Here is a 24,155-nt window from a genome sequence, read left to right as displayed (position 1 = left end):
CCATCGCCATAGGATTTTAAGTAATCCCGATAAACTCATGTATTTGCCAAGCTGGACTTTTGTAGAGTCGTTCTTTGACCCATGGTCAGACCCCTCTCTGGGAGGAGTGGGCACTTGAGTTGCACCTCCCCAAGAAGCCTCACACCCCCATATACCCCTATACACCCCCTCACACCCCCAGACACACTCGGCAACTCCAGGAGACCTGTTTCTCCATGCTGATCCAGTAACTTTAGGAAATCAGTTGCTCTTTTTCATTCACTCGCTGGTTTTACGCTTACAGAAATGTTGTAAAGATGTTGATCTCCCCCCACCCCGCCCAGATTCTAAACCCAGCTCTCTGGTGTGGTCATGGCCCGGGGAGCAGCACTAGAGAATTAATACCGGTGCAACGCTGTGAAGTAAACTACAGACCATTCATATTCTCCAGATTCCCCACGCATGGCCCTTTCCTGTTCCACGACCGGGGCAAAGGTGAGATACATCTGTAAACCTAGCACTTGGAAGCAGCACTTGGGGAGATAGAGGCAGAAGGATCAGGAGCTTGTGGCCAGCCTGGGCTACACTGAGATCTTGTTCTCAAAAATCAAAGGTGGCAAGATGGCTCATTGAGCAAAGACTCCTGCCCCCAAGTCTGACCCCCTGAGTTCAGTCTGGACCCATATGGCAGAAGTGAACCAACTCCCTAGAGTCCTCTGACGAGGAATGCTCCCCCGCCACACACACATAATCAATAAAATTGGGGGAGAACTATGTCAGGATCCCACACTGTATTTGCCAAGTCTCCTCCCAAATGAGGCAGTCTTTCAGGATTTTTAAATCTCTATTCTTTCTTTAAACAATAGTGTGTGTGTGTGTGTGTGTGTGTGTGTGTGTGCATGTGAGCCCAACGTCATTGTCAGGAGCTGTCTCAGCTAGGATGGCCAGCAAGCCCCGGGAGTCCTCCTGTCTTCGTCTGCCCATGGGATCGATGCACTCAACTTGTTACAGAATTGCTGTGGGCTTAACTTGGGTTCTCACGTTTGTGTGCGGCTTGACCAACTGAATCATCTCCCCGGGCCCTCTGTAACAGGACTCTTGGTGTTAGCCGAGTTTATCATGTGGGACTGGTAAAGAACGGATGGTCCAGGGAAAACAGACCGTGTGGAGATGGCAAAAGTTTATGGAACACAAGCTGACACCTAGCCACAGGATGGGAAGAGAAGCTGAGAGCTGGGAGTCTGTCTGGGGTTCGGGGTGAAGCATCTTGTAAGATTCCCAGTCCTATTTACCTCACCTTCTCACCCAGGTCCTCCCTCCCACCATTCCCCAAAGAAAGGAAGCAGCCATTGTAGGAAGCCGGGCCCAGTTTCCCTGTATATTTTCACTCTCCTTTTCCTATCCCACCCTTGCTAAGAGTTCTGGCTAGATGGTTTCTGGACCCTTCCTACTGAGTGACTCTTATATTTTCTTCTGGTCAGATTGAGACACAGCATTGTTTTTTTTAAAAATTTATTTTTTGTGCCGGGCGGTGGTGGCGCACGCCTTTAATCCCAGCACTCGGGAGGCAGAGGCAGGAGGATCTCTGGGAGTTCGAGGCCAGCCTGGTCTACGAGAGCTAGTTCCGGGACGGGCACCAAAGCAGAGGCAGGCGGATCTCTGTGAGTTCGAGACCAGCCTGGTCTACAGAGCTAGTTCCAGGACAGGCTCCAAAGCCACAGTGAAACCCTGTCTCGAAAAACCAAAAAAAAAAAACAAAGCTACATAGAAAAACCCTGTCTCGAAAAAAAAAATTTATTTTGTGTCTGTGTGTATTCTACCTGAGGCCAGAAGAGGGCACCAGATCCCCTAGAGATGGGGGTTGTGGGCAGCCGATTTGGCTGCTGGGATCTGAACTCCGGGCAGCTGACTTAGTTGCTGGGATCCAAACTCTGGGCCTCTGGAAGAACTCTGCAGGTGCGGATGGGCCGGAGCAAGGCAGGGCAGAGCTTGCCAGCTTCTGGAAAGCCCAGGGTAGAACTGCCTCCACGCACTGACCTGGGACCAGGCTTCGGGCTGGCAGTGCACCCAGTCAAGGAGGGCTGCATGCTGAGCTAGCAGCCAGCCAGCCCAGTCTGGAGTCAGTGCAAGCAGACCCGGATACGTTGGAGTCCTGCCAGGCAGAGGATTGGGGCTAGAAGAAAATGTTCACCATGCGTTTTATTCCACTTAATAAAACCTAAGATAGGGGGCTGGAGAGATGGCTCAGTGGTTAAGAGCACTGACTGCTCTTCCAGAGGTCCTGAGTTCAATTCCCAGCAACCACATGGTGGCTCACAGCCATCTATAATGAGACCTGGCGCCCCCTTCTGGCATGCGGGCACACATGGAAGGCTGTACACATAATAAATAAATCAAAAAAAAATTAAAAAAAAAAACCTAAGATAGCCGTTTGCATTGTTATACAGCATTGAGCCTAAAGATGATTTTTCTTCCACAGAGACATCAATTATGACCCAAGACAGGGTGACAGTGTTCCATATGAGCTTGCTGAGCAGAAAAAAAAAACTTCCCCAGAGATGCTGCAGTGCACTGTGGGACACACTGTTTACAGAAGGGGCTAGAAGTTTGTGTTTGCAGCTTCCCAAGCTAGTCCCTGTAGCACAGACCACCCACCCACAATCAATGCAAGAAATAGCACGACTGTGTTCCAGCAAAATTCTATTTAAGAACACTAAAGTTTATGCTAATTTTCACATTCATGGTTTTCTGTTTTTAAAGCTATTTAAAATATAAATACAATTCTTAAAGAAGAGGCCTAGAAAAAGCAGTTAGTGGCCTGGACTTGGTCTCTCCACCCCAGTTGGCTCTTTCCTGGGCAAAGGCTTAGCCCACTCACCACGGTTGGTTCTTTCCCAAGCAGGCCTTTAGCTGTTGTGTGCCATGACGGAATTTTATAAAAACATCTCCTTCGTTCAAGAGAGACTGAGCTTTGCTGGACCTCACAGCCAAGCCAATATACCATGAGACCACTTAGGACCTAACCTGCTATCCTGCACCTGCTTGCGTTCCTTCACACTGAGCCGTCCTTGTTTTTTGTTTTTCAAGACAGGGTGTACACAATCCTGGCCACCCTGGAACTTGCTTTGTAGACCAGGCTATCCTCAAACTCACAGAGATCCTCCTGCCTCTGCCTCCAGAGTGCTGGGATCAAAGGCGTGCGCCACCACTGGCTGCACTGAGTCTTTTAATGAGTGTGAGGTCAGACCACCATTGTTGAAAAGAACAGTTACCACCTTCGTTAGAAAAGATTCAAGTGCACACTCACTTCCCACTGGTGTGCTTGCTCTTCGGGGTGCACCCTCTTGATCCAGGGGTGCAGTTTATCTCATTGAGGCACTTGTCTGGGTGTCCTTTGTGTGATACTGAGAATATTTCTAACAGGCTAGGGATCAAACCCAGGACTTTGTGTACGCTAGGCAAGCACATTCCCAGTTCAGCTCATGCTTCAACTTTTGCTATTTTAGATTTATTTTATTTTTAACTGTGCACCCCACATGTGTGTGTGGGGGGGTGCCTATGGAAGCCAGAGGTATTGGATCTCCTGAAGCTGGAGTTACAAGTGATTGTGAACCATCTGATATGTTTGCTAGGAGTTGAACCCTGGTCCTCTGGAAGAGGAATATGTGCTCTTAACAGCCATCTCTCCATTTCCTCATGCTTCGATGTCTTTAACCCTTTTGTAGCCATTCTGTAACCTACATACATGCATACATACACACATACATATATATGATGTACATTATATACACATTATTAGCTAATATTAATAGTTGAAATTGTAAAAAAGCACCTGTATTTGCCAATGGCTAGATATCAAGGGACATCAAGATGGCCTGGTGCTGTATTTTGGGCAGTGGGCTGTTTAGACCATACTCATTTGCAGCAGTCTCGTAGCTGCTGGAAAGGCAACAGCAAGTTCCCTAGGCAGGGGAGAGAGCCTGGCCCTAAAATGAGTTTGAATCCAGATGCTGTTCAGGCCATGCTGTCTACAGCAGCCTTCTCTCACTCGCAGATGCTGACAGACACCTACCGAGTCCCCAGCTAACAGACATCCCAGAGCTAAGATCCCTCATCAGACTGAGGGATTCCCCTGCCTGTCCCACACCCGCTTCAGGTTTATGCCATGAAACCTCCCTATCATCAGAAAAGGGTAATAGCCCCATTTCTGCCACATTGGTTTTGAGGCTCTGCCATACTGTCTCTGGTGCTGGGCCCCGAACTCTCCCAGGAGCCCCCACCTTGTTGTCCTTCCTGTCTATAACATGGTGTTACTAATTTTGCTTTGGTTTTGTTTGTTTATTTTCAAGTCAGAATTTCTCTTTGTAGCCTTGACTTTTCTTGAACTTGATTTGTATACCCAGCTAAACTCAGAGATCTACCTGCCTCTGCCTCCTGAGGGCTGAGATAAAGGTGTGCACCACAACACCCAGAGGTGGTTACTTAGGTTTCTATTTCTCAGTGAATACCTCTGTGTCTCTTTAGAAAACCCCTCAAACTCTTTCAGCAAATGGCAGCCAACAGCACTGATAGAGCTCGTGGATTTATTGCTTAGAAACATTCTGACATTTCAGACTAGCATGGCTCTCAGGCCTGGGGTAGCTCTGGGGGTCCTGGGGAAGAGCTTCACACCAGCCCATCAGTAGTATAAGAATTCAGATGCTGGCGATGCCCTTGGGGCCCAGGTTCCTGGAGTGGCAGTGGTCACCTGTCTGTCTCCTCACCTCAGGAAGTCCCCTTCTCCAGAGACAGGATCTTAGCTTCTGGACTTGTGTGAAGAATGAAACAGCAGAAAGAGGGGTCATTCACTAAGGGCTGGGACTTGAGAGAAAAAAAAAACATGGCTCTCCCTTCCCCGCCCCCTAGGGCTTCCAGCATCCTGGTCTCCTCGACAAAGCTTCCCTAGAGGGTTGCAACTCATTTTCTTATTGATATAAACCCATAAATCTGAGTAGTAAGCAACAAGCTGAGAAAGAGGTTGGTGACTGGGCAGTAGGGGCAGGGGGAGGTATCAGGATCCCTCACCTACCTGGGGATCAGGCAGGTATGCGTGGCACAAGCTTCTTAGGGTAGTTCTTAGGTAAGTACAGAGTTCTCTGGCTCTGAAAACAATGCAACATTGAAGGGTACAAACACTGTTGGCAAGAGGAGCCTGGGGCTGAGCCCAGGAGTGAAGGTGGTTGAGTAGTGGTGCTGAAAAGGGGGAGTCTGGAAGAAGGCAGACAGCAAGCCTGGCGGTGGTGGTGCACGCCTTTAATATCAGCACTCGGGAGGCAGAGGCAGGCGGATCTTTGTGAATTCGAGGCCAGCCTGGTCTCCAGGACAGCTAGGGCTGTTACACAGAGAAACCCTGACTTGAGGGGAAAAAAAGAAAAAAGGAACAAGGCAGACGGCAAGTTCCACCCCTCACTTCTTTCTCTGTCCCAAGTGCCACACTCACCCAGGGGTGAGGACTCTCCAGTGGTGACGGAGCCGAACTCCATGGAGTGAACATTGCCCAGTGGGTGGTCCCTGCGGGGGCCATCGATGGTCCTGTGCAGCAGATAAGATCAGGAGGTCAGAAAGTGACCTGAGCAAGGCGAAGGAACTCGCGTCCCCAAAGCATGGCACACAGTCTCAGCTCTGAAATGACTGATTTGTCCATGCTCAGGCTTCAGATTCCACCTTCCTGCTCCATTCTTGAAGTGTCCAGACCCCAGTCAAGACCTAGGACCTCCAAGGCTGTGGCGATCTTCTCTCTCCAAACCTACTGTTCCTCCCCGCTGACTCTACTCCAGTCCCCACTCGCTCTAGGTATAGGGCTCGCTTAGGTCCCGTCTAGAGCTGAGGTGCGGAGCTGCACCCCTGGGGCGGGAGCTGTGCTGTCAGGTGCTCCTCCCAGTTAGGTGCCCTGCCACTCTTGACTCCGGAACCATCTTTGGCTGCTGGTGCCTTTCCCACAAGGCCTTGCTGTTTTGTTGTTTCATTCAGACATTCCCTGCTGCCCTTGAGACCCCGTCCTAAAGGTGGTGTGCAGCTGCTACCCCCTGCGGTGCCCTTGCCAGCTGCCGCGCCACCTTATTTCTCTGCCTGCAGACCCCCAATCATCACCTGGCCCTTCCGAGGCCTCCTCCCTGCTCCTGGGGCCTGTTGGTGCCATTCCCTGCCTGCAATGTTCTGTGCACATCCCCAGCCCAAATTCTCCCCTTTTCCTTGGTGGGCCTGGAACACTTCCAGATTCGGACTGCCAGATGTGGACATAGTGTCTGTGTCCAGGGAAGAGGCGGCCCTGGGTGGGCCATACGTGTTATGTAGCATGCCTACCAGTCAGAGAACTGGGTTTGCAGCACCATGGTCTGCGGAGGGCAGGGGCACTGAGTCCTGGCTCAAGAGCAGTCAGCACCATAGCTGGTCAGTGGAAGGGGGCGCAAAGGTGTGCTGGGATTAATGCTGAAGAATTCAGAGGAGGTGACAGAGTGATTTGGGCAAAGGATGAGGCAGATGGCTAAAAACTGGAAGCTAAGGAAGTCTTCGGAGACACAGCAGAGCACAGGCCATTTAGAATTTGTTTAAAACGAAATAAACAAACAAACAAAAACACCGAAATGAAGATGAGGCCATAGCCCATTGGGAGATGCAGAAGAAAGCCAGGGGAACTGCCCTGTGGGAAGGAGCAAAGAGCAGCAGCAGTGAGTGCTGGTCAGGGCCGTGACACGCGTGGACTTCCTAAGGGCTCTCACTACACCTAGAGCTGAAACCAAACTCCAGCCAGCTCCCCACAGCCCCAGCTCCCCGTAGCTCCCACTCCCCAATGCCCTGATGAGTTCTGAAAAGCAGGAGCCACAGGGACAGGCTCAGAAAGAGAGACCCGAGCCCTCAGAGGTTGGTGCTGAGTCTACCTGTTGAATACAGGGTCCCTCCTGCAACACCACCAGGGTCGCTGACAGAGTGTTGGCAGCCGGTAGTAGCACCAGGCTAGGCCAGCCCCAGGGAGCAGAGGCAGCAGGAAGCTGAGGAGCATGGGCAGTGGGAAGGCGTCTCGATCTGTGGAGGACAGGGCTTCTGAGTCCCGAGCAGGCATCTAGGTGGTGTCTGCCTGCTCCCACACCACTGGCATACTTGCAGGCTGTGCAGGGCCACTATCCAAGCTACCGCCGAAGCCTGGCTTGTCACAGAAGGGTGGATCCCAGCCTGGAGCACAGTGGCAGTTATGATTGCTATTGCAAACCTAAAAAGAGGATAGAAAAGTCACACAGGATCAAGGACCTCCAGGGTTACCCTGACCCCTTAGGCGACTCACCCCATGGTTGTTGCAGGCAGTCAAACAACGCTCCAACTCCTGGGAGGTAGCATTCTGGCAGTGCCTATCCTGGCACACCTATGGGCATTGTGCCCACTGGGCAATGAGGAGGACACTCTGGCATGGCAGATTCAATGACCAGGAGGGGTTGGGGAGGCAGGGCTCACCATTTTAGGTCCACAGCGGGTACCTGGCTCCACCAGGCCCAAGTCAAGCTGGTCCAGTTGAGTATCAGGGAGGATAAATACTCCCTGGCAAGCCACCCCATGACCCCCGAGGAGAATTGTGGGATTCGTAGTCACTACATGCCGCAGCACAAATGGGGTTTGCTCCCTGCCCTGGCACAGCAGCTTCCCACACTGAGCGTCCCTGGGGAGGAAACGGAAGGTGGTAACATGTCTCAGGTGCCCTGCCCTACTCTGTAAGGGTAGCCCCGCAGCTGCACACCTCACCTCTGTGCACAAGGAAGGAAGCTGCCCTTGCTGTCCTGGCCACAGTTCCCCTGTGAATTCCCCATGGAGTTCATCTCCTGGAAACAGAGCTCAGGGGCAGGCTGGGATCCTGGGGAAGAATGGAGATAGAAGAAGCTGAGCAGTTCGGGCCTCGGTTCCACGGGTGAAGCTTGCGTACCAGTAGGAAACTGCAGCTCCCAGAAGCGATCGGGGACATCAGAGCAAGCATGCGGTCTCACCAGGCCCCCAGAGCTGCTGGCATTGCTGCTCCAGCGTAGGACACCAACCGTCTAGGCAATAGCCACGGCCCTTGGCGCAGGGTGAGCCATCCAAGAGGTAAATGTCTGCGGGACAATGCGGGGAGGCACCCGTGCAGAACTCGGGGAGGTCGCAGTCACTGGCAGCGGGACGACAAGGCGTGCCTGCCGGCTTTAGCTACACCAGTGACCCATCGAGAAGGGCAAAGAGACAATAGAGAGACTGACGTCTTTGCTAGAGCCTGAGGGAGCGTCAAGTGAACCCACCCACAGGGTCAAGCTCAGAAGGACTAGAAAGTACCAGCTCAGGTACCAACAGGTCGCTCCCCCAGTGTCCCTATCTCTCACCAGGCACTGCGCACAGCAATCGCCATGGGCGCATTGCGCCCCCGCACGCAGAGAGCAGTTGTGGGCAACGCAGCAGGAGTCTGAACACTTCTGGAGTCAGAAAGGAGAGAACAGAACACGTGGTGATGACGCAGCAAGCCAGACCTGGGAGAGGCTGGGAGCAGGGGTCAACCTTGGACCCCAGGGACCGAGATGCTAATCTAACCTGGTCAGAACCGCAGTCACACTCTTCTCCTTCTTCCAGGAAGCCATTGCCGCAGCGGGTGGGCAGCACCAGGAGCCCCGGGCCCGGGGTCCTGGAGAGGCAAGCGCCACCCCCTTTGCGGAAGAAGGTGCGCAGCTGGCGGCGGCTGCAGGCGCTGAAGACGCGCGGGAACGGGTGCCTGTGGGAGGAAGCGGACATCGATGGTGTGTGGACCATCTGGCCTGTGGGAACCACCTCCTAAGCTCTGGCTGCTATTGCGCTCTGGGCCCTGGGCTTAGCCACACAGCGGACAAGATGTGCGGTTACCTCCTGAGCTAAGCGAGTAGTCTAGAGAGGAGAGGTCCAGAGAGGAGAGGTTTAGAGAAAGGAAAGGACTCGCGTAATCACACAAGAAACCTGTGGCACGGGAGGCTGACACTCAGGAGGCTGTGTGTCAAGATCTGGCCCCCCAAGCCCTAAGGGGACCAAAGATCAGGAGTGGAGTACCCTAGTCCTAGTCCGAATATCATGCTGAGACTTCTTAGCATTTATCCCACTGAGGCCCCATAAACAGGCTGTTATCACCCTCACTTTACAGAAGAGGGAACTGAGGGGTAACCAAAGAAACGCAGGTACCACATCCAGGTCCGGGGACACGACCTTCTGTGCGTACCCTGTGGCTGCACGCAGGTACCACATCAGGTCCGGGGACACGGCCTTCTGTGCGTACCCTGTGGCTGCACGCAGGTACCACATCAGGTCCGGGGACACGGCCTTCTGTGCGTACCCTGTGGCTGTCTCCATGACGCAGCCTCTCTGCTCTGCATCTGCCTCCATGCAGCAACCGTCGGGGTCATGGCGGAGGCCCAGGCTGTGGCCTATCTCGTGGGCCATGGTGGCTGCTGTGCCGATAGGGAGTTCCGAGTGGTCCTGGAGAGCCGGGCTTCGCTGATGACCACAAGCCCTGCCTAAGCCCCTCCCCTCCGAGGTCCCCCGTGGAGCTTACTGTGCTCACACCTCCGGAGCTCTCTGCACTGCACATGCCCTCCACAGGCGCCAGGCCCACAGTGGTGCCCTGGAAGGTGCGGCCCCTGGGGGTGGCAGAGCAGGGCATGACTGGGTGGAGCTGGGAGTAAGGGCCACCCCGCAACCCGCGTGTGTCAAAAGGACACCCACGTGAGCAGTTGCGTGGAGTCGTGTGGACGCCTAGACCACAGCCCACGACGCCACTGCAGGAAAGCCCAGAGGGTTGCGTTGGCGTCCTGCGTGATGCGGCTGCGATCCTGTTCCGTCCACACTTCCAGGCCGGTCAGTACCACCTGAATATCCAGAGACCTGAGAATCTGAGGAAGGGACCATTTGAGGCCAGAATTAGCTACCTACTGTGCCTAGCCAGAGCTTCTCAATTACCACATTCTCACCCTGTCAGCGCCCTAACCACCCAACCTGGTCCACGCAATTGGCAACTTCCAGGAGGCGCTGTCTTGTGTGATTCAGGTTCTGATGCTGCACTAAGAACTGCGAAGGCAGAAATCCCTGGGTCATAAGGGGTTGGGCAGGCTCTGACTCGGCCCAGTCAGACCTCTTAGTTCTCTTCTCACCAGGGTGTGGTCAGCCACTATGTACAGTTCCAGGTACCTGGGGCTCCTGCGGACCTCTCGCCTCACCTGGGAAGGGCAAATGGTGAGGGTCAGGCTGCTTGTCTTGAATCTTGGCCACCAGCCACATTCCTCAGAAAGAACAGTTAAAACTTTTGTTCAAACTTTATTCTTCAGCCTCCGAATTAAACCGGGGACACCCCAACCAGGATCTGCCTTCTTGTCTGAAGGACCATGCCCACTCTAGTCTGTGCCCCTTACCCTGCTCTGGAGGACATGAGGAAGGCTGGCCATTTCTGCTTTGTATTTGGACTTCTCTCTCCAGGTGAACAATTGCTCCATTCGGAAGATCTTGTGGGTTGAGAAGTTCCTGTTGTCCCCAGAAGCCCAGGGGTGCAGATAGTAGCTGATATTGTGGCTGAGAACAATCAGGCCACTAGAATGCAGAAAAATGCAGGGATGTGTGAGAATGAGCTCTCATCTCTGCACCAGCTCCAGGCCCCTTCTCCTAACTCTTTACCTCATCCCAGAGCAGGTGCTGAGAACTACCCAGGATTCCGGGAAGTCCCTCACACGCCCACGATAGTGGCAATGATCCTAGAGAGAGAGGAACTCAAACCCCAATCTCAGTGGGGTCTCAAGTTGGAGGGGTAAGGAGGAAGGCAGGCTTGCAGGTTGGCTACAGTCTCCTTAGGAATGCAGAAAGGGATAGGGTAGGCATTTGGGGGGTGCATTTCCAGCATCCCTCATGCTGTCCTCAGAGTCCATGAAATAATCTCACCGTGTGGTTGGGGAACAGGACCACGGGCTGCCCATCTGGGCTGTAGTGGGTTTCTGTGTATCCTGGGGCCAGGAGCCTGCTGGGAAGCAGGTATGTTTTAGGCGTCACTGAATTTAAACCATCTCCAGCAGCTTGCCTTCAAGCATTCCTTCCGGAGTGCTACCTGAACTGCTCTGAATGACGCCTGCGGTGTGTCTGAGAGAAAGGACTGGGAAGGCTGTGCACTGTTCCTAGAAGGGAACCCTCAGAATAAAAGAAGACAAAGACCTGGGGTGAGCTCTGGGCGGCTTAGACATGGGGATGGGAATATGGGGAACCCCTGGGAGGAGCAGGCAGGGGCCTTTGGTGCTGTGAAGCCTGCAGCAGGTAGATGAGGGCAAGGAGTCAGAGGACACTATAGCAGAGATGCCCCGTGGGGCCAGGGCCATGAGCTCTGCATACTCCTGCCCTGCTGGGCATCTGTTGGGGAGATCCCAGGCCCTGCAGTACTTCTCAGACTGCTGGATCCCGGTGTCCATCTGACCCTCACTGGTGCTTATCCCCAACTTCCAGAAAAACAAAGTCCCACCTGCCGGCATCTTCTCCTGTTGAGCCCACCTGAGCAAGGGTCCCTTTCCTTCCCTCCCCTAACCCCACCAAATAACAACTTCCTCCTCCTTCTCCTCCTCCTTCTTCTTTCTCTTCCTCTCCACCTCCTCCTCCTCTTCCTTCTCCTCCTCCTTCTTCTTTTCCTCCTCTTTCTCCTTCCTCTCCCCCTCCTCCCTCTCTTCTTTATATTTTGAGACAGGGTTTTGCTAAATTGCCTAGGCCAGTCTTGAACTCACTCTATAGCCCAGGCAGGCCCTAATTTGACCCTGCGCTCCTCCTGCCCAGCTTCCTACAGAGCAGAAATCACAGGCCTGACTTCAATTGTTCTTCTTACAGAAAACCCTGACTGCAGCTTCACCTTGTCCTCCAGATTACCCACCACAGTCCTGTGCTGTTGTAATCCAGTCGTTCTTACGCCCACTTCAATTTTGCTTCTTAGCTGGCTGTGCTCATATGTGAAAACACTCAGTATGTGCACAAACACACAAGACAGTTTAGTGGGTAAGGGTGTGGCACTCCCTGGAGCTATGGTGTGGAATGGGGTTACAATTTGTTCCCAGTTTGTCTGACTCCATGGGGAAAGAGAAAGTGAATGGCATACTTTCGGCAGTGCCAAGAGGAAAAGAGACACAGAGCAAGCGATACTGTTGGTGACAGCGTCTATAATCTTCATTTCCATCTTGTTCATCCACACACCCGGGGCACCAGCCTGAGAGACACATTTCTCATTTACTACTTCAAAACCTTTGACCAAACCTTAAATCCAAGATGTTTAGCACCAAAATACCTTCTGCAATCTGGTCCTACTGGAAGTTGGGACTCCCCAAGTTCTTCCCTCCCTTCTATCTTCCAAATGGAAACATTCCAAGCTGGCCAGACGAACTGTCGTGATTGGATACTGACCTTTGGAGCTACAGTGTTTCTGTCCCTGCCATTGCATCTGTGGAAGCCTGTCTGGGATTGTTCCTTTTGAATGAACTGGTATATAGAAATGTCCACTAGATGGTACTCGCTGATCTGCAGCAGGGAGCCACCAAGCTGCTCCAGGACTTCAGATGATGTGTAAGTACCTACAACTGGGTTCAGCCCACTTTAACCTCATTAGCCACTCTCCCTGTGGCTAACGCCTCTGCCCACCAAGCCTCCCTTAGAAAGCACTGATCCTCTCCCAGAGGGTCTGTTCTGGGCTTCAGCCAAACCCCAGGCTGATACTCACTGGTTCTTCTCCAGCTCAAGCAGGAGATCCTGGCCTTCAGCTTCTAAAGCCACCAACACCACATCCGGCTTCACGATCTGACCAAGAAGGAATGCAGTGACATACTAGGCCTCTGGGCCACCTGCCTGCCAGGGGACAGGAAGGATGTTCTAGAGCTGGCTAAAGAGAAGCTCATAGGAATGACAGGTCCCTGCTTTACAAAGAGTGAGCCAGTGTGGGGGTGGTAACTCAAAGACGTTCCCAGCGCTTGTGTTTGTGACAATGGCCCCTTACAGATGCATGAACAGCCTGCCAGGGGCTCCTGGGCCTTTCCCTTGGTCGGCCCTCTTCTTTTGCTCCTAGAAAGGGTTTGAAAAACAGTGGCACTAAAGGTATCATGACTGGGTGGGCTGCGGCTTCAGCCATGCAGGTACTGCCTGCCTGAGAGCTTGCTCTGTTTGCTTGCCGGTTTGTTTTGGGTGCTGGAGTTCAAACCCAGGCTCTTGCGTATGCTACACAAGCCAAGCACTGAGCTTTGTTCCCAGCTCCTTGTTATTCATCTTGCTGCCTTCCCCGCCTTCCTGATGGAACCCAGACTTTTTTTCTCCACCTCCAATTCCGGCACAGTGCCTGGTCCTCTAAAATTCCATATGGACTCCAGGCTGGTCTCACAACTGAGCTCAGAAAGTAAACATGAACCCCAACTTAGGCCCCCCCAAAAGTGTTGACTCTCTTAGCTAGATGTCAGAAGAGCTGGCCTTGGCCCTCTAAGTCACCTCTCCTCTCTCCCTGACTTTGCCTCTTTCCTGCTGTCCACTCAGCCTGGCTAGAAGCCAGAACTGGAACTAGCCCAGGAGATTCCAGGGAAGAGGCTGCTGTACTTTTTAAAAATGCTTTCCCCACCCTTGTTGGCTCTCCTCTTTTATCCCAAAATGCACTGGGCTGGGACCCTGGCCAAGAGTCATGCAGGGGAGCCCTTCCCCAGCAGGTGTAGAGTGCATGGCCCTCACTTCCCCGGTCATAGGCCCCTCAAGGGTCCAAACATAAGCTTATATGGTTGGAATGCTTCTTGATTTATAAGCAAACATTTGCTCTGGGAGAAAGGGAGTAGCCCCGATGGGAGGTCCCTGTCCCTCCGCAGCCCTTGCTGCCTTCACTTCTGTTCCAGTGTTCATCCCCCCTCTTCTGCGCCTCAGTCCCACCCTGCAGTATGATCCTGTTTGTGAAACAGACACACTGCTGGCGTTCCCCCTGCCCTCACAGGATTCCTAATGCAAAGCAGAGCCCTCTGGGATTCTCCACTCAGCCACAGGCCAAGCCAGGCAAGGAGAGAGGCCACAGTCAGGGCGACCCTGGTGTGCGTCCAGTCCTCCCTTCCACAAGTCAGCATTGTTTGGCTACTTGAGAGAAATCCCAGAGGTCTGGGGGGATCCCAGGGAAGGCCCTAAGTTGGAAGGTTTGAACTTCTGGGAACCCATAGACATTGTGGAAATGCTTTCTTGGGTTTGGACAGTGGGGCTGCCCTCTCTTGCCTGGAAATACAGAATCAAACTCTCTAGCTTGAGTAGTTGTAGGGAGGAATGGGGAAGGTAGCCAATTGTCTGAAGTCGTTTAGATCATAGGAGGCCTCAGACTTCTGGAACCAATGAGCTATGAGAGCATGAGCAATTTCACAGGCCATCTGGAGCTCAGTGTGCCTCTCTGTAAGACTGGCCTCTCAGTTTGCAGCATAGCTATAATGGCGCACACAGCTGGGGCGTGACTCTACTGGGGAGGATGTGATGGGCAGGAGTAGAGAGGAGGCTGGGCAGTGTCCTGGAGAAGCAAAACGGAGTGGGCTTTCATCTGGAGATAGCAGGGAAATGGACCACTGCTTCTTTGCCACAGGTGAATTCCAGCCACAGAAGCTGAGATTGCAGGACAGCAATGCGTTCGCAGAGCCACATGTTCCCCACAAATGTGGCCAGAGGAGGATGTTCTGTGTCCTTCCTTTAAAAGCTTCTGAAGTTGGCGTGATGGCCCACAACTTGAAGCCCACCAGAGCTACGGAGTGAGACCCTGTCTCAAACCAAGCAAAACAGAACAGAACAGAACACACACACAAAGCAGCTCCTGAAAGGCTTCCAGCCCCAGACTCTGAACTCATGTCTGCCTAGTTGAGTGGGGAGAGCTTGGATGTTCCCCAGTGGAGGAGAGGGTTAGGGCCAGGAATAGAAGGGGTAGGAGGGAGGAAGCTCAAAATCACTTCCATGTGTGCGGGCTCACGCCATCTAGATGTCTCCCTGTCCCACCCGCCCTGACAGGGAGTGGCTTCAGGGTATTGTGGTTTGGTTCTGAGAATCCCAGGAAAACTGTCATGCTGCCTTTTGAAGAAAGACAAAGAGACTGAGGCCCAGGGTTATAGATACTGACCGGCTCCTCCAGGGTGACTTTGAGCCAGAGTCCTCCATCCAGGATCCAGTGGGGAGTAACTGGCTCTCCAGGGACATTTTCTGGTGTGAAGACAGAACACAGAATCAGAGCAGGTAGGAGCAGGAAGCCAGCAGGGAAGGTGAAGTCCTGAAATTCAGGCTCCATTTGCAGCACTCCCGGGCTTGGCGTTCATAGGGCATCCATAGAACGAAGCAGCGGCCAAGGAGGTGACAAAGGAGAAACTAAGGCACCAAGAACATTCCCATTGGGGGATCTGAGAGTGGCCAGACCTTGGGGAGCTGGCTTGTAGTCAGAGAGCATGAGAAGAAGCCCAGACCCCAGCACAGAAGGGGTGGGAAGGAGGAGGCAGCCTCCTCTGGTATTTTTAGAATGGACAGTAGATGCCTTCAGGGTGAAGGATGTGTAGCCAGAGGCTGTCTGTCTTCTCTGCCATCTGAGTAAGAAACCACCAGATGTCTTGCTCAGAGCTCCTGATGGCGGGACTCTGAGGGACCTGGCCCAGAATCCCTCTGCTTTTATGAGGGGAAAGGGAGGAGCTGGGGTTCAGAACCTCGGTGCTCCTAGGCCAGGCCTTTCCAAGGGGGCTCCAGGAGGATTCCAGAGCCAAGCATTACTCAGAGGGTGCTGGAATGTTCTTCAGGAATGTTCCTACCTCCCCTCTTCTATCTGGTCCCAGCCACCCTCACAGGGCCTAAACTGCAGAGCCAGGCTCTGGCTGCCAGAGCCAGCAAGGAGCCTTCTCAGTCCTTCAGCAAGCCCAGCTCACAGAAAAACAAAGCCCAAAAGAACCCCACCCACCACCAGCTCAGACCTCTGCCCTGCCCAGGCTGAGAGCTATCTCTGAGGTTAACTCTGCTCTTTCTGAATCACCCCAACTCTTTTTCCTCTCCCATCTCCCCTCAAAAGTCCGGAACAGAAGCTGGAGAGGTGGTTGGGTGGTTAAGGCTGCTCTTCCAGAGAACAGGCACCTGTAACTCCAGGTCCAGCACTCTGTCCCTCTCTACCAGCCCCCAGGTAGACCTGGTATCTCCATGGTACACAGATGCACATGCAGGCAAAATACGTGCACACATTTAAAAATATGGGATAGCAGCAGCTCCAGGAAGCCCCTCCGTGAAGCCCAGGTGCTTCTTAGTTAATGAGACATCATGGGGAAGAGGGTGTGGCTTTGGAATGAAGGCTGAAGAAGAAAGGAGGGCAGGAGAGAGAAGGGATAGAGACGCCTTCCTGGAGGTGAAAGAGCTCTTAGTCAAGAGAAGGCTCGACTGGGTATGGAGAACTACATCTTGGTGGCTCAGGTCACCAAGGGTGCAGGATATGGGTGATCTCTGTGCAGTCCTGCAGGGACACCTTCAGGAAGGAGGCAAGGACGGAGCTAGGAATTAAAGTGGAATCTGAGGACGCCAGTCTGGGTTGGGGAACAGAGAGGCGGTTTCTCTTATGAGCTCCGTCATTACCTATCCCCTGGCTAAAGGCAGTATAGCCCTCATTCATCCCTTTCAGAACGGTAACGGAGCAGGAGTCCCTAGGTATCCGGTCGCCTCCAGGCTGCCCATCAACCACTTCACAGTCCTCCCCATCTCCTTCCTGGTGCCTCCTCTGCCTTCGGGTCAGCCGTGTGCTTGCTGTATGGAGTTTGGAGACTAAGGGCCCTGTCCATATCAGAGTGAGGAGAGGTTCCAGTAGGAAGAGAGAGCGGCAGTCCCCAGGCACTGCTAGGCACACACCCCATTTGAAGAACAGCCACATAAGGCACTGGTATAAAAACCATACAGTTGCCTAGACCCAAGACAAGGGGAATGAGCCTGATGGAACAGCTAAGTCCATGGGGCAGGGCACAACGCCGAGGACCCCAGAGGATCAGTCCTTCCTGGAAGAGGAAGACTCTCTGACCTAAAATAGTCTGGAGATGCAGAAACCTCGGAGCAGAGCTAGGAGCTGGGCAGCACTGAAGGGGGGATAGGGTCAGCCCAGAATCCCCTTCCCATGTCCTTTCCTGACCACGTAGCACAGGGTCTCGAACTCTCTGTTCCACTAGTTGCTCTGGAACCCATGACCACCACCACTTCGCCTGCCCTAGAGGCGCTCCCGGCTCGCACCCTCACCTGGAAACATCAGGGCGCTCCTCAGGGGACACGCGGAAAGCAACAGCTGCAGCAACAGCAGCACGGGAGACCCCCCGGACCTCCCGCACTCCGGGCCCATGGCTGGGAGTGCCTTTGCCTCCCTCTCTGGCTCGGCTGTTGGCTCCACCCCGGCTGCAGGGGGCCCGCCTCCTCCCTTTCTCAGTCTGCCTCGCTGCCACTTCGCAGGACCCTGTCTGTCCCTACCCTGGTCCGCGGGACTTGAGCTCGAGCTGCGGGAGCCAGAGCAACCCTCACTGGCGGCAGCGGTAACAATCCTACCTAGGCTTGCAGAGGGAAAGGAGCGAGGGAAGCGGCTTGCAGAGGGAGAGGAGCGAGGGAAGCGTTGCGGAAAGTTCTTAGAGAACCTCTCCCGGTGTTGAACAGAGTCACTGGCTGCGGAACCCCTCCGCAGCAGCTGTAAGGTCTGCCCAGGGCGCGTCTCCGGTCCTGGTCTCCCAAGTGACCTCTGGACCCGCCTTTCCACCTGCCCTGCGCGAGGATTCCTCCAAGGATCTGTCTACCCGTGCTTGGTGTCGCCACTGCAGTGAATCCTTCGGAGGTAGCTGTCCCCTGCCGACAAGGCGCACGTGAGTACCTAGGGGCCTTGTGGAGGCCAGGTGCTGGAGATTGTGGTTCTGGAAAAGGCGATGGTGGTGGGCGCAGGGGGCCGGCAGCGATGGCCAGGGTAGAATTGTACAATGCCACATATCCCCAGGAGTGCTGGACACGACAGAGACAGGCAAATTGTTGAGCTCCAGGTTCAGTAAGAGACCCTATCTCAAAATTATGATGGAGAGTAACATAGGGAGATACCCAGAGTCACCCACACATGCATGTACAGGATGATTGTACCCCCTACACAGATACATACACACACATACAGAGGTGAGCATTCACACATGTACGCACAGGTTAATGTACCCCCTACAGAGATACATACACATACTTACAAAGGTGGGCATCCACACATGCACGCACAGGTTAATGTACCCCCTACAGAGATACATACGCATACATACAAAGGTGAGCATCCGCACATGCATGCACAGGTTAATGTACCCCCTACACAGATACATACGCATACATACAAAGGTGAGCATTCACACATGCATGCACAGGTTAATGTGCCCCCTACAGAAATACATACACATACATACAAAGGTGGGCATCCACACATGCACGCACAGGTTAATGTACCCCCTACACAGATACATACACACACATACAAAGGTGAGCATCCACACATGCACGCACAGGTTAATGTACCCCCTACACAGATACATACACACACATACAAAGGTGAGCATCCACACATGCACGCACAGGTTAATGTACCCCCTACACAGATACATACGCATACATACAAAGGTGAGCATCCACACATGCACACACAGGTTAATGTACCCCCTACAGAGATACATACGCATACATACAAAGGTGAGCATCCGCACATGCACGCACAGGTTAATGTACCCCCTACACAGATACATGCACAAACATATAAAGGTGAGGGGAGACTGAAAGATAAGCGAGCCATGATTCACGCCTGTAATTCCAACACTCCAGAGGCAGCTTGAGCTACACAGCAAGACCCTGCTTCAGAAACCAAACCCAAAAGCATAAAATGCTTAGGAAAGAATTCCTATCTCTTCAGTCTCCATCCTTTCAGTTCTCGTTTCCCACAGGAAGCCACTGCTACTGGTTTCTTACGTAAGTTGTTTTAGATACAGAGTTGTTTATAGACAGACAGACAGAGAGATAGCATAGTCATTCACATTTGTAGCCTATTTTTCTAGCGAATGGTTAGTCCTCCTTTTAACAATCTGTGGGACCTCTGTGTATGAAGGAAATTGGCCTTTGCCTGGAGTGTGGATTGCGTTTTCCCAGCCTATGAGTTTTAACAATCTTCGGGACCTCTGTATGAAGGAGATTTGCCTTTGCCTGGAGTGTGGATTGCGTTTTCCCAGCCCATGAGTTTTGCCCAGCCGATTGCCTGCGCCCTTACTTCATTTGTTCTTGTAGATGAGCAGCTTTCAACTGTATCACTATAATCACATTTTTCATGAATTCTGCTGCCACCGGACAGTCCGTAGGTCTGAATTTGAGACTGTAACAAAGAGATCACAAGGACATTTGTGTGCATGTGTCCTTGGCGTCCTCCCTGGCCTGTTCCCCTTCTTTATCTGTCTGCCTGGGAACACATCCTTAGGAAGTCATTTGTCTGTGAATTCTCGCCTTGGGTAACAATATGGCTTTGGTCATGCTGGGGGCTCCAGTGCAACAGGTGGAGAGGCTGCATGTCCTTTCCCCGTGAATGAGTAAGAGGGGTCACCAGAAATACTGATGGTGGCAGAGGCTATTCTTCCACTGAATTTCCTGTTCCTTCTGCAGGTTGAGCCTGGGGGGGGGGGGGGCGGGGGGCGGAGGGATACGATGGAGGCATCTGTCATATCCAGATTCGCTCGGATGCCTCTTCCCTCATGCTGGAAGGATTTGAGAAAGTTAGCATTAGTTGTTAATGACAGAATCTAGGATCACCAGAGAGAGGGGGGGGGAGCGTTTCTGGCAAAGCCTTGGGAGAATTATCTTGATTGTTTGATTGAAGTGAGAATACCTGTCCACTGCGGGTGGCACCATTCCCTACGCAGGTGCCATCTGACAGAGTTGGTTGATGACTCTAGGTAGCTTCAGCCTAAAACAAGCTGAGGGTAGGGAAGTGGAGCAAAGCCCCAGTGTAGACCCTGGAGAGTCCTCTACACATAGCCTGAAGTAAGCAAATGCAGAGGGGCCGAGAGGAAGGCAGGCCCTTCAAAGAGCACCATGGCTCCTACAGTCAAGGGGAAAGCCACTCCGGCTGCAGAGTGTGCCTTTGCTGTCTCTTTCCGAAGCTGTCCCTGATTACCAAAGCCAGGTACCTCTTACTGCATGGTACCTCTTACTGTGGCATGTTTCACATGGCTTCCTAGTTGTTGATTTCCTCTTTCACCAGACCAAAAGCACCATGATGGCTGGGAATTCATTTGCTGTACATCCTGGTATGGGACCTGGCCCAGCTGAAGTTAACAAGATGAGGAAGGCTATTGACATTGCCCCTCGCTCCCTCACAGCTAGACGGTGAGACTCTTGCTGAATATACAACACACTGGTTGCAGCACATTCATGAATCAAGCTGGAACTGACCTCACGGCTGACCTTCACAGTGCCGGAAGGTGCTATGCAGGTATGGAGGTGGGGGAGAAAGGTCATCAATCGTATTGCCCAATGGTGAACCATGAATGCTATAAGAATGAGCTGCCAGGTAAGATCTGCCCAAAGGTGCAATAGTGACATGAAGGTTATGGGAGTAACCAACCACTTTTTGATTAGCTCTGAGCCTGCTCCACAGGAGAGAATCTATGCCTGGTACTATAAATCAGGTCAAAAGCCCATGGCTCCGGAGGTCATAGACCCTGGAAGGGAGCCTGTTACTGTTGTTCTGCTACATGGGACATGTCAAACAGCTTTCTAAACATTTGTTTATACCCATAGGTTAGTGCTGCTCTCTCCTTGACCAGAGAGCTGCAGTGGGCGACAATTACTGCAGAGTCAAAGAACTGAAAATAACAGACTGTTGAGTGCTCAGCCCTAAGTAGGATGTCTGTATCAATTCTCCAAAGGCTCAGGGGACATCAGGGAAGGGCGGCAGGGAGAATATAGGTGCTGGAGGACGAGGAGGATTACTATAAGCTGCTGTGTCCTGCACATGATATGACCATTGCAATCAGGAACGCATAGCAGCGGTGGCTGGCTGCACAAGATCAAGCCAGCAAGAGCAGTCACCGTTCCAACAGGCAGCACTAATTGGACTCCGGGTTATAAAAATAAATAATAAATAAATGAGTGGATGTGAAGTTGGGAGGGGGATATATTGGATATATTGGAGGGTATCTGGTGGGGGGACTGGGAGGGGACACTTAGGAATGAGTATGATCAAGATACGATGTGCATGTAAAATTGTCAAAGACACTCAAAATAAAATAAAATAAAAATATGAAGTAAAACTGACCATGTGTGGTGGTGCACACCTCTAATCCCAGCCCTTGGGAGGTAGAGGCAGATGGGTCTCTATGAATCTAAGTCAGTTTGGTCTACAGAGAGTTCCAGACCTGCTAGGGCTACATAATGAGGCCCTATCTCAAAAATAAGCAAGAGGGCTGTAGCCTCTGAGCCATGTGGAGATCATTTATTCTTGCAAAGCTCTGTCTCCTAAACCCAGAGAAGTTTCCAGACAAGTCAGGGTCGTTTGTGCCAAACTCTCTAAACAACCATAAACTTATACTCCACAGTTGCATTTGGAAGGGGAACAGTGGATCAAAGCCGAGGGAGGTGGAGCCCAGAACATCATGGAAAAAGATTTATCAAATATTTGTTGGTGTCGTCCTGAAAACTGTGCCAGTGCTCAGAATGGGCACCTCTCACCACCTCCAAGTGAGTCTTAGCCTGTGATAGCCCAGACCCTGGTGTCTGAGGCAGGCATCGTCAATCCCAGCTCACAGACAAGGTCCAGGGTGGTGCCTGGAGATGCCAGGCTGGTGCTCAGGTGTTTCAGAAACAGTGATGGGTATGCATAGAAGTCCCCAAAGTCACAGTCAGCCAAAGTCCATCCCTGACAGCCCAGAACACCCAAAAAGAATTTGTTCATTGGCAGGGTGAACCGAGTGCTTAGAAACCCAAGAAATTAGTCAGAATTTGGACAAGCAACTCAGGGATCTGGATATCCAATATAAAAGGAGGGATATTTTTTCTCTTTCCTTCCTTCCTATTTCTTATTTATTATTTTGTGGTGGTGGTGTTGAGACAGGTCTCATTACGTAGACCAGTCTGGCCTGCCTCTGCCTCTGAATGCTGGGGTTAAAGGCGTGCACCTCCACACCTGATCTGTTCTGCTTTTAAGAGATGAGGTTTTGCTGTGTTGCCCACCTGACCTCAGTCTCATGGGTTCAAGGGATTCTCCCACCTCAGCCTAGAGAGGCTGGGGCTGCAGGTTCACAACACAACACCCAGGAATAGTGGCAGATTTTTTTTAAAAATAAACTTTCTTGCCCAAATATATATATATAGTCGGAAAATAAGCAGCTCAGCAAATCTTCACAAAATGAATGCACTCATTTAACCTGCTCCAGAAGCTCCGTGGTGGCTCCTGCCAATCCCTTTCGCCCATCAGTAGCCATTGTATCTGCTTCTACCTGTTGCTTAGCTCTGCCTGTTCTCTGTCTTCATTGTAAACTTGATTAGGTTTAGAATCACCTAGGAGACACACCTCAGGGCACGTCAGTCAGAATGTTTCCAGACCGGAAGACCCACCCTGAATGTGGGCAGCAGCCACTGATGGGCCGGTGTCCTAGACAGGGTAGGAAGCCAATGGGATCATCACCGGTCTCGCTTTGCTTCCTTACTGACACAATGTGACCAGCTGCCTCCTGCTCCTCCCCCCACAGCTATAGCCACTTCTAATGTCACCTTCCCCACGAAGGTGAGACTGTACCTCCTAACTGTGAGCCAAGAGAGAAAATCTTTCCTTCCTAGGTTGCTTTTGTCTGAGGCTTAGATGCAGCAGTGAGAAAAGGAGCTACTCTACACAGCCTGGCCCTAGCTGCCAGCCCCTCCCTCGGAACATTTGAAACCCGTACTCATGTGGTCACCTTCAGGTACAGCCTCTCATATTCGTGTGGACTCGGTACAGTCTGTCACCTGCAGGTACAGCGTCTCATGTCTGTGTGGACACGGTACAATCTGTCACCTGCAGGTACAGCTCCTCATGTCTGTGTGGACACGGTACAGTCTGTCACCTGCAGGCGCGTCTTCTATGTCTGTGTGGACACGATACAGTCTGTCACCTGCAGGCGCAGCTTCTCATATCTGTGTGAACACGGTACAGTCTGTCACTTGCTTCTCATGTCTGTGTGGACACAGTACAGTCTGCCACCTGCAGGTACAGCTCCTCATATCTGCGGACACGGTGCAGTAATCTGCTGAGCCTTCCCACTGATGTTGTGTATTTAGTATTTCAGGTTCTGGCTATGATGGATAATGTTGTTATGAACATTCTAGTACAGATCTCAGGGTGACATAACCCCTTACTTTTCCTGAGTAAATAAATGCCCAAGAATAGAATGCCAGGGTCAAGGGAAGAATATTTTACCCTTAAAGGACATTGGCAAATCATTTCACGAAGTTGTCATGTTTAAAGTATGATGCCAAAAATAAAAATTAAAAAAGAAAGTATGATGTCATTTTATAAAGATCACAGGAATAATCAAATCTATGGCATTAGAAGTCAAGCTAGTAGCCACACTTTGGGGGGTTGGGTGTGGGGTATTCTGGGGTGCTGGTGTTTCTATTTCTTGATCTGATGTGGATAACATGGATGTGTTCCATCTGGAAACACCATGGAGCTGACACACTTACCATGTGATGATGTTTGAATTTCAGGTTTAGTTCAGAAGTCTAAGGGCTTCAGACCACTACGGATTGAGCAACTAGCCTCTCTGAGCATTCTTCAGCACACCCCCTTGGGAGGACATGCGAGCCAACAAAGACCCAAGTCACATGTTCCCAAACACGCAGTGCCCACCACCCTTCCTGATAGCCTGGAACATCTTCCTGCCCTAGGTTTGTGCTCTCCTTGTCCTGCCTCTGGGTTAAAGCTGGCTTTTTTTGTCCTACTCAACAAAATTGTAGAAGAAACAATGTCACAAGACATAAACCGAACCTGTGCTGGTCCTTAGGAGGGAGCAGCCCATTATAGGAGCTATGGGGAGTAGGAAGGGGCACGGGTGACTTCAGCAGACGGTGTGAGGTGAGCATCCTGTGATTTACACTCCCTGGCCTCCTGCCCACAGACGGCGTCTGAGACA

At 52.1% G+C, this 24,155-nt stretch overlaps 1 protein-coding gene across 1 annotated transcript; it reads right to left on the bottom strand.

The window, feature by feature from the left end:
* Nucleotides 1-4,709: 4,709 nt before the first annotated feature.
* Adam33 (ADAM metallopeptidase domain 33) lies at nucleotides 4,710-17,338 on the bottom strand. The gene is made up of 22 exons (XM_041670737.1): nucleotides 17,239-17,338; nucleotides 15,113-15,192; nucleotides 12,722-12,798; nucleotides 10,918-10,996; nucleotides 10,657-10,733; nucleotides 10,398-10,572; nucleotides 10,140-10,205; nucleotides 9,985-10,056; nucleotides 9,715-9,881; nucleotides 9,545-9,629; nucleotides 9,326-9,468; nucleotides 8,560-8,737; nucleotides 8,355-8,444; nucleotides 7,989-8,184; nucleotides 7,750-7,858; nucleotides 7,465-7,666; nucleotides 7,298-7,375; nucleotides 7,117-7,225; nucleotides 6,897-7,041; nucleotides 5,459-5,529; nucleotides 5,048-5,120; nucleotides 4,710-4,840 (listed from the first exon to the last, which is right to left on the bottom strand). Exons 1-21 carry the CDS (start codon nucleotides 17,336-17,338, stop codon nucleotides 5,095-5,097), a joined length of 2,325 nt encoding a protein of 774 aa, XP_041526671.1. The 3' UTR covers nucleotides 4,710-4,840; nucleotides 5,048-5,094.
* Between the last annotated feature and the right edge of the window lie 6,817 nt (nucleotides 17,339-24,155).

This window comes from Microtus oregoni, unplaced genomic scaffold (genome assembly GCF_018167655.1).
Source record: "Microtus oregoni isolate MIOR12 unplaced genomic scaffold, Mior012 000020F_ref0000438, whole genome shotgun sequence".
In the NCBI taxonomy this organism is placed as follows: domain Eukaryota; kingdom Metazoa; phylum Chordata; class Mammalia; order Rodentia; family Cricetidae; genus Microtus; species Microtus oregoni.
This window is presented reverse-complemented; position numbering and strand designations above follow the sequence as displayed.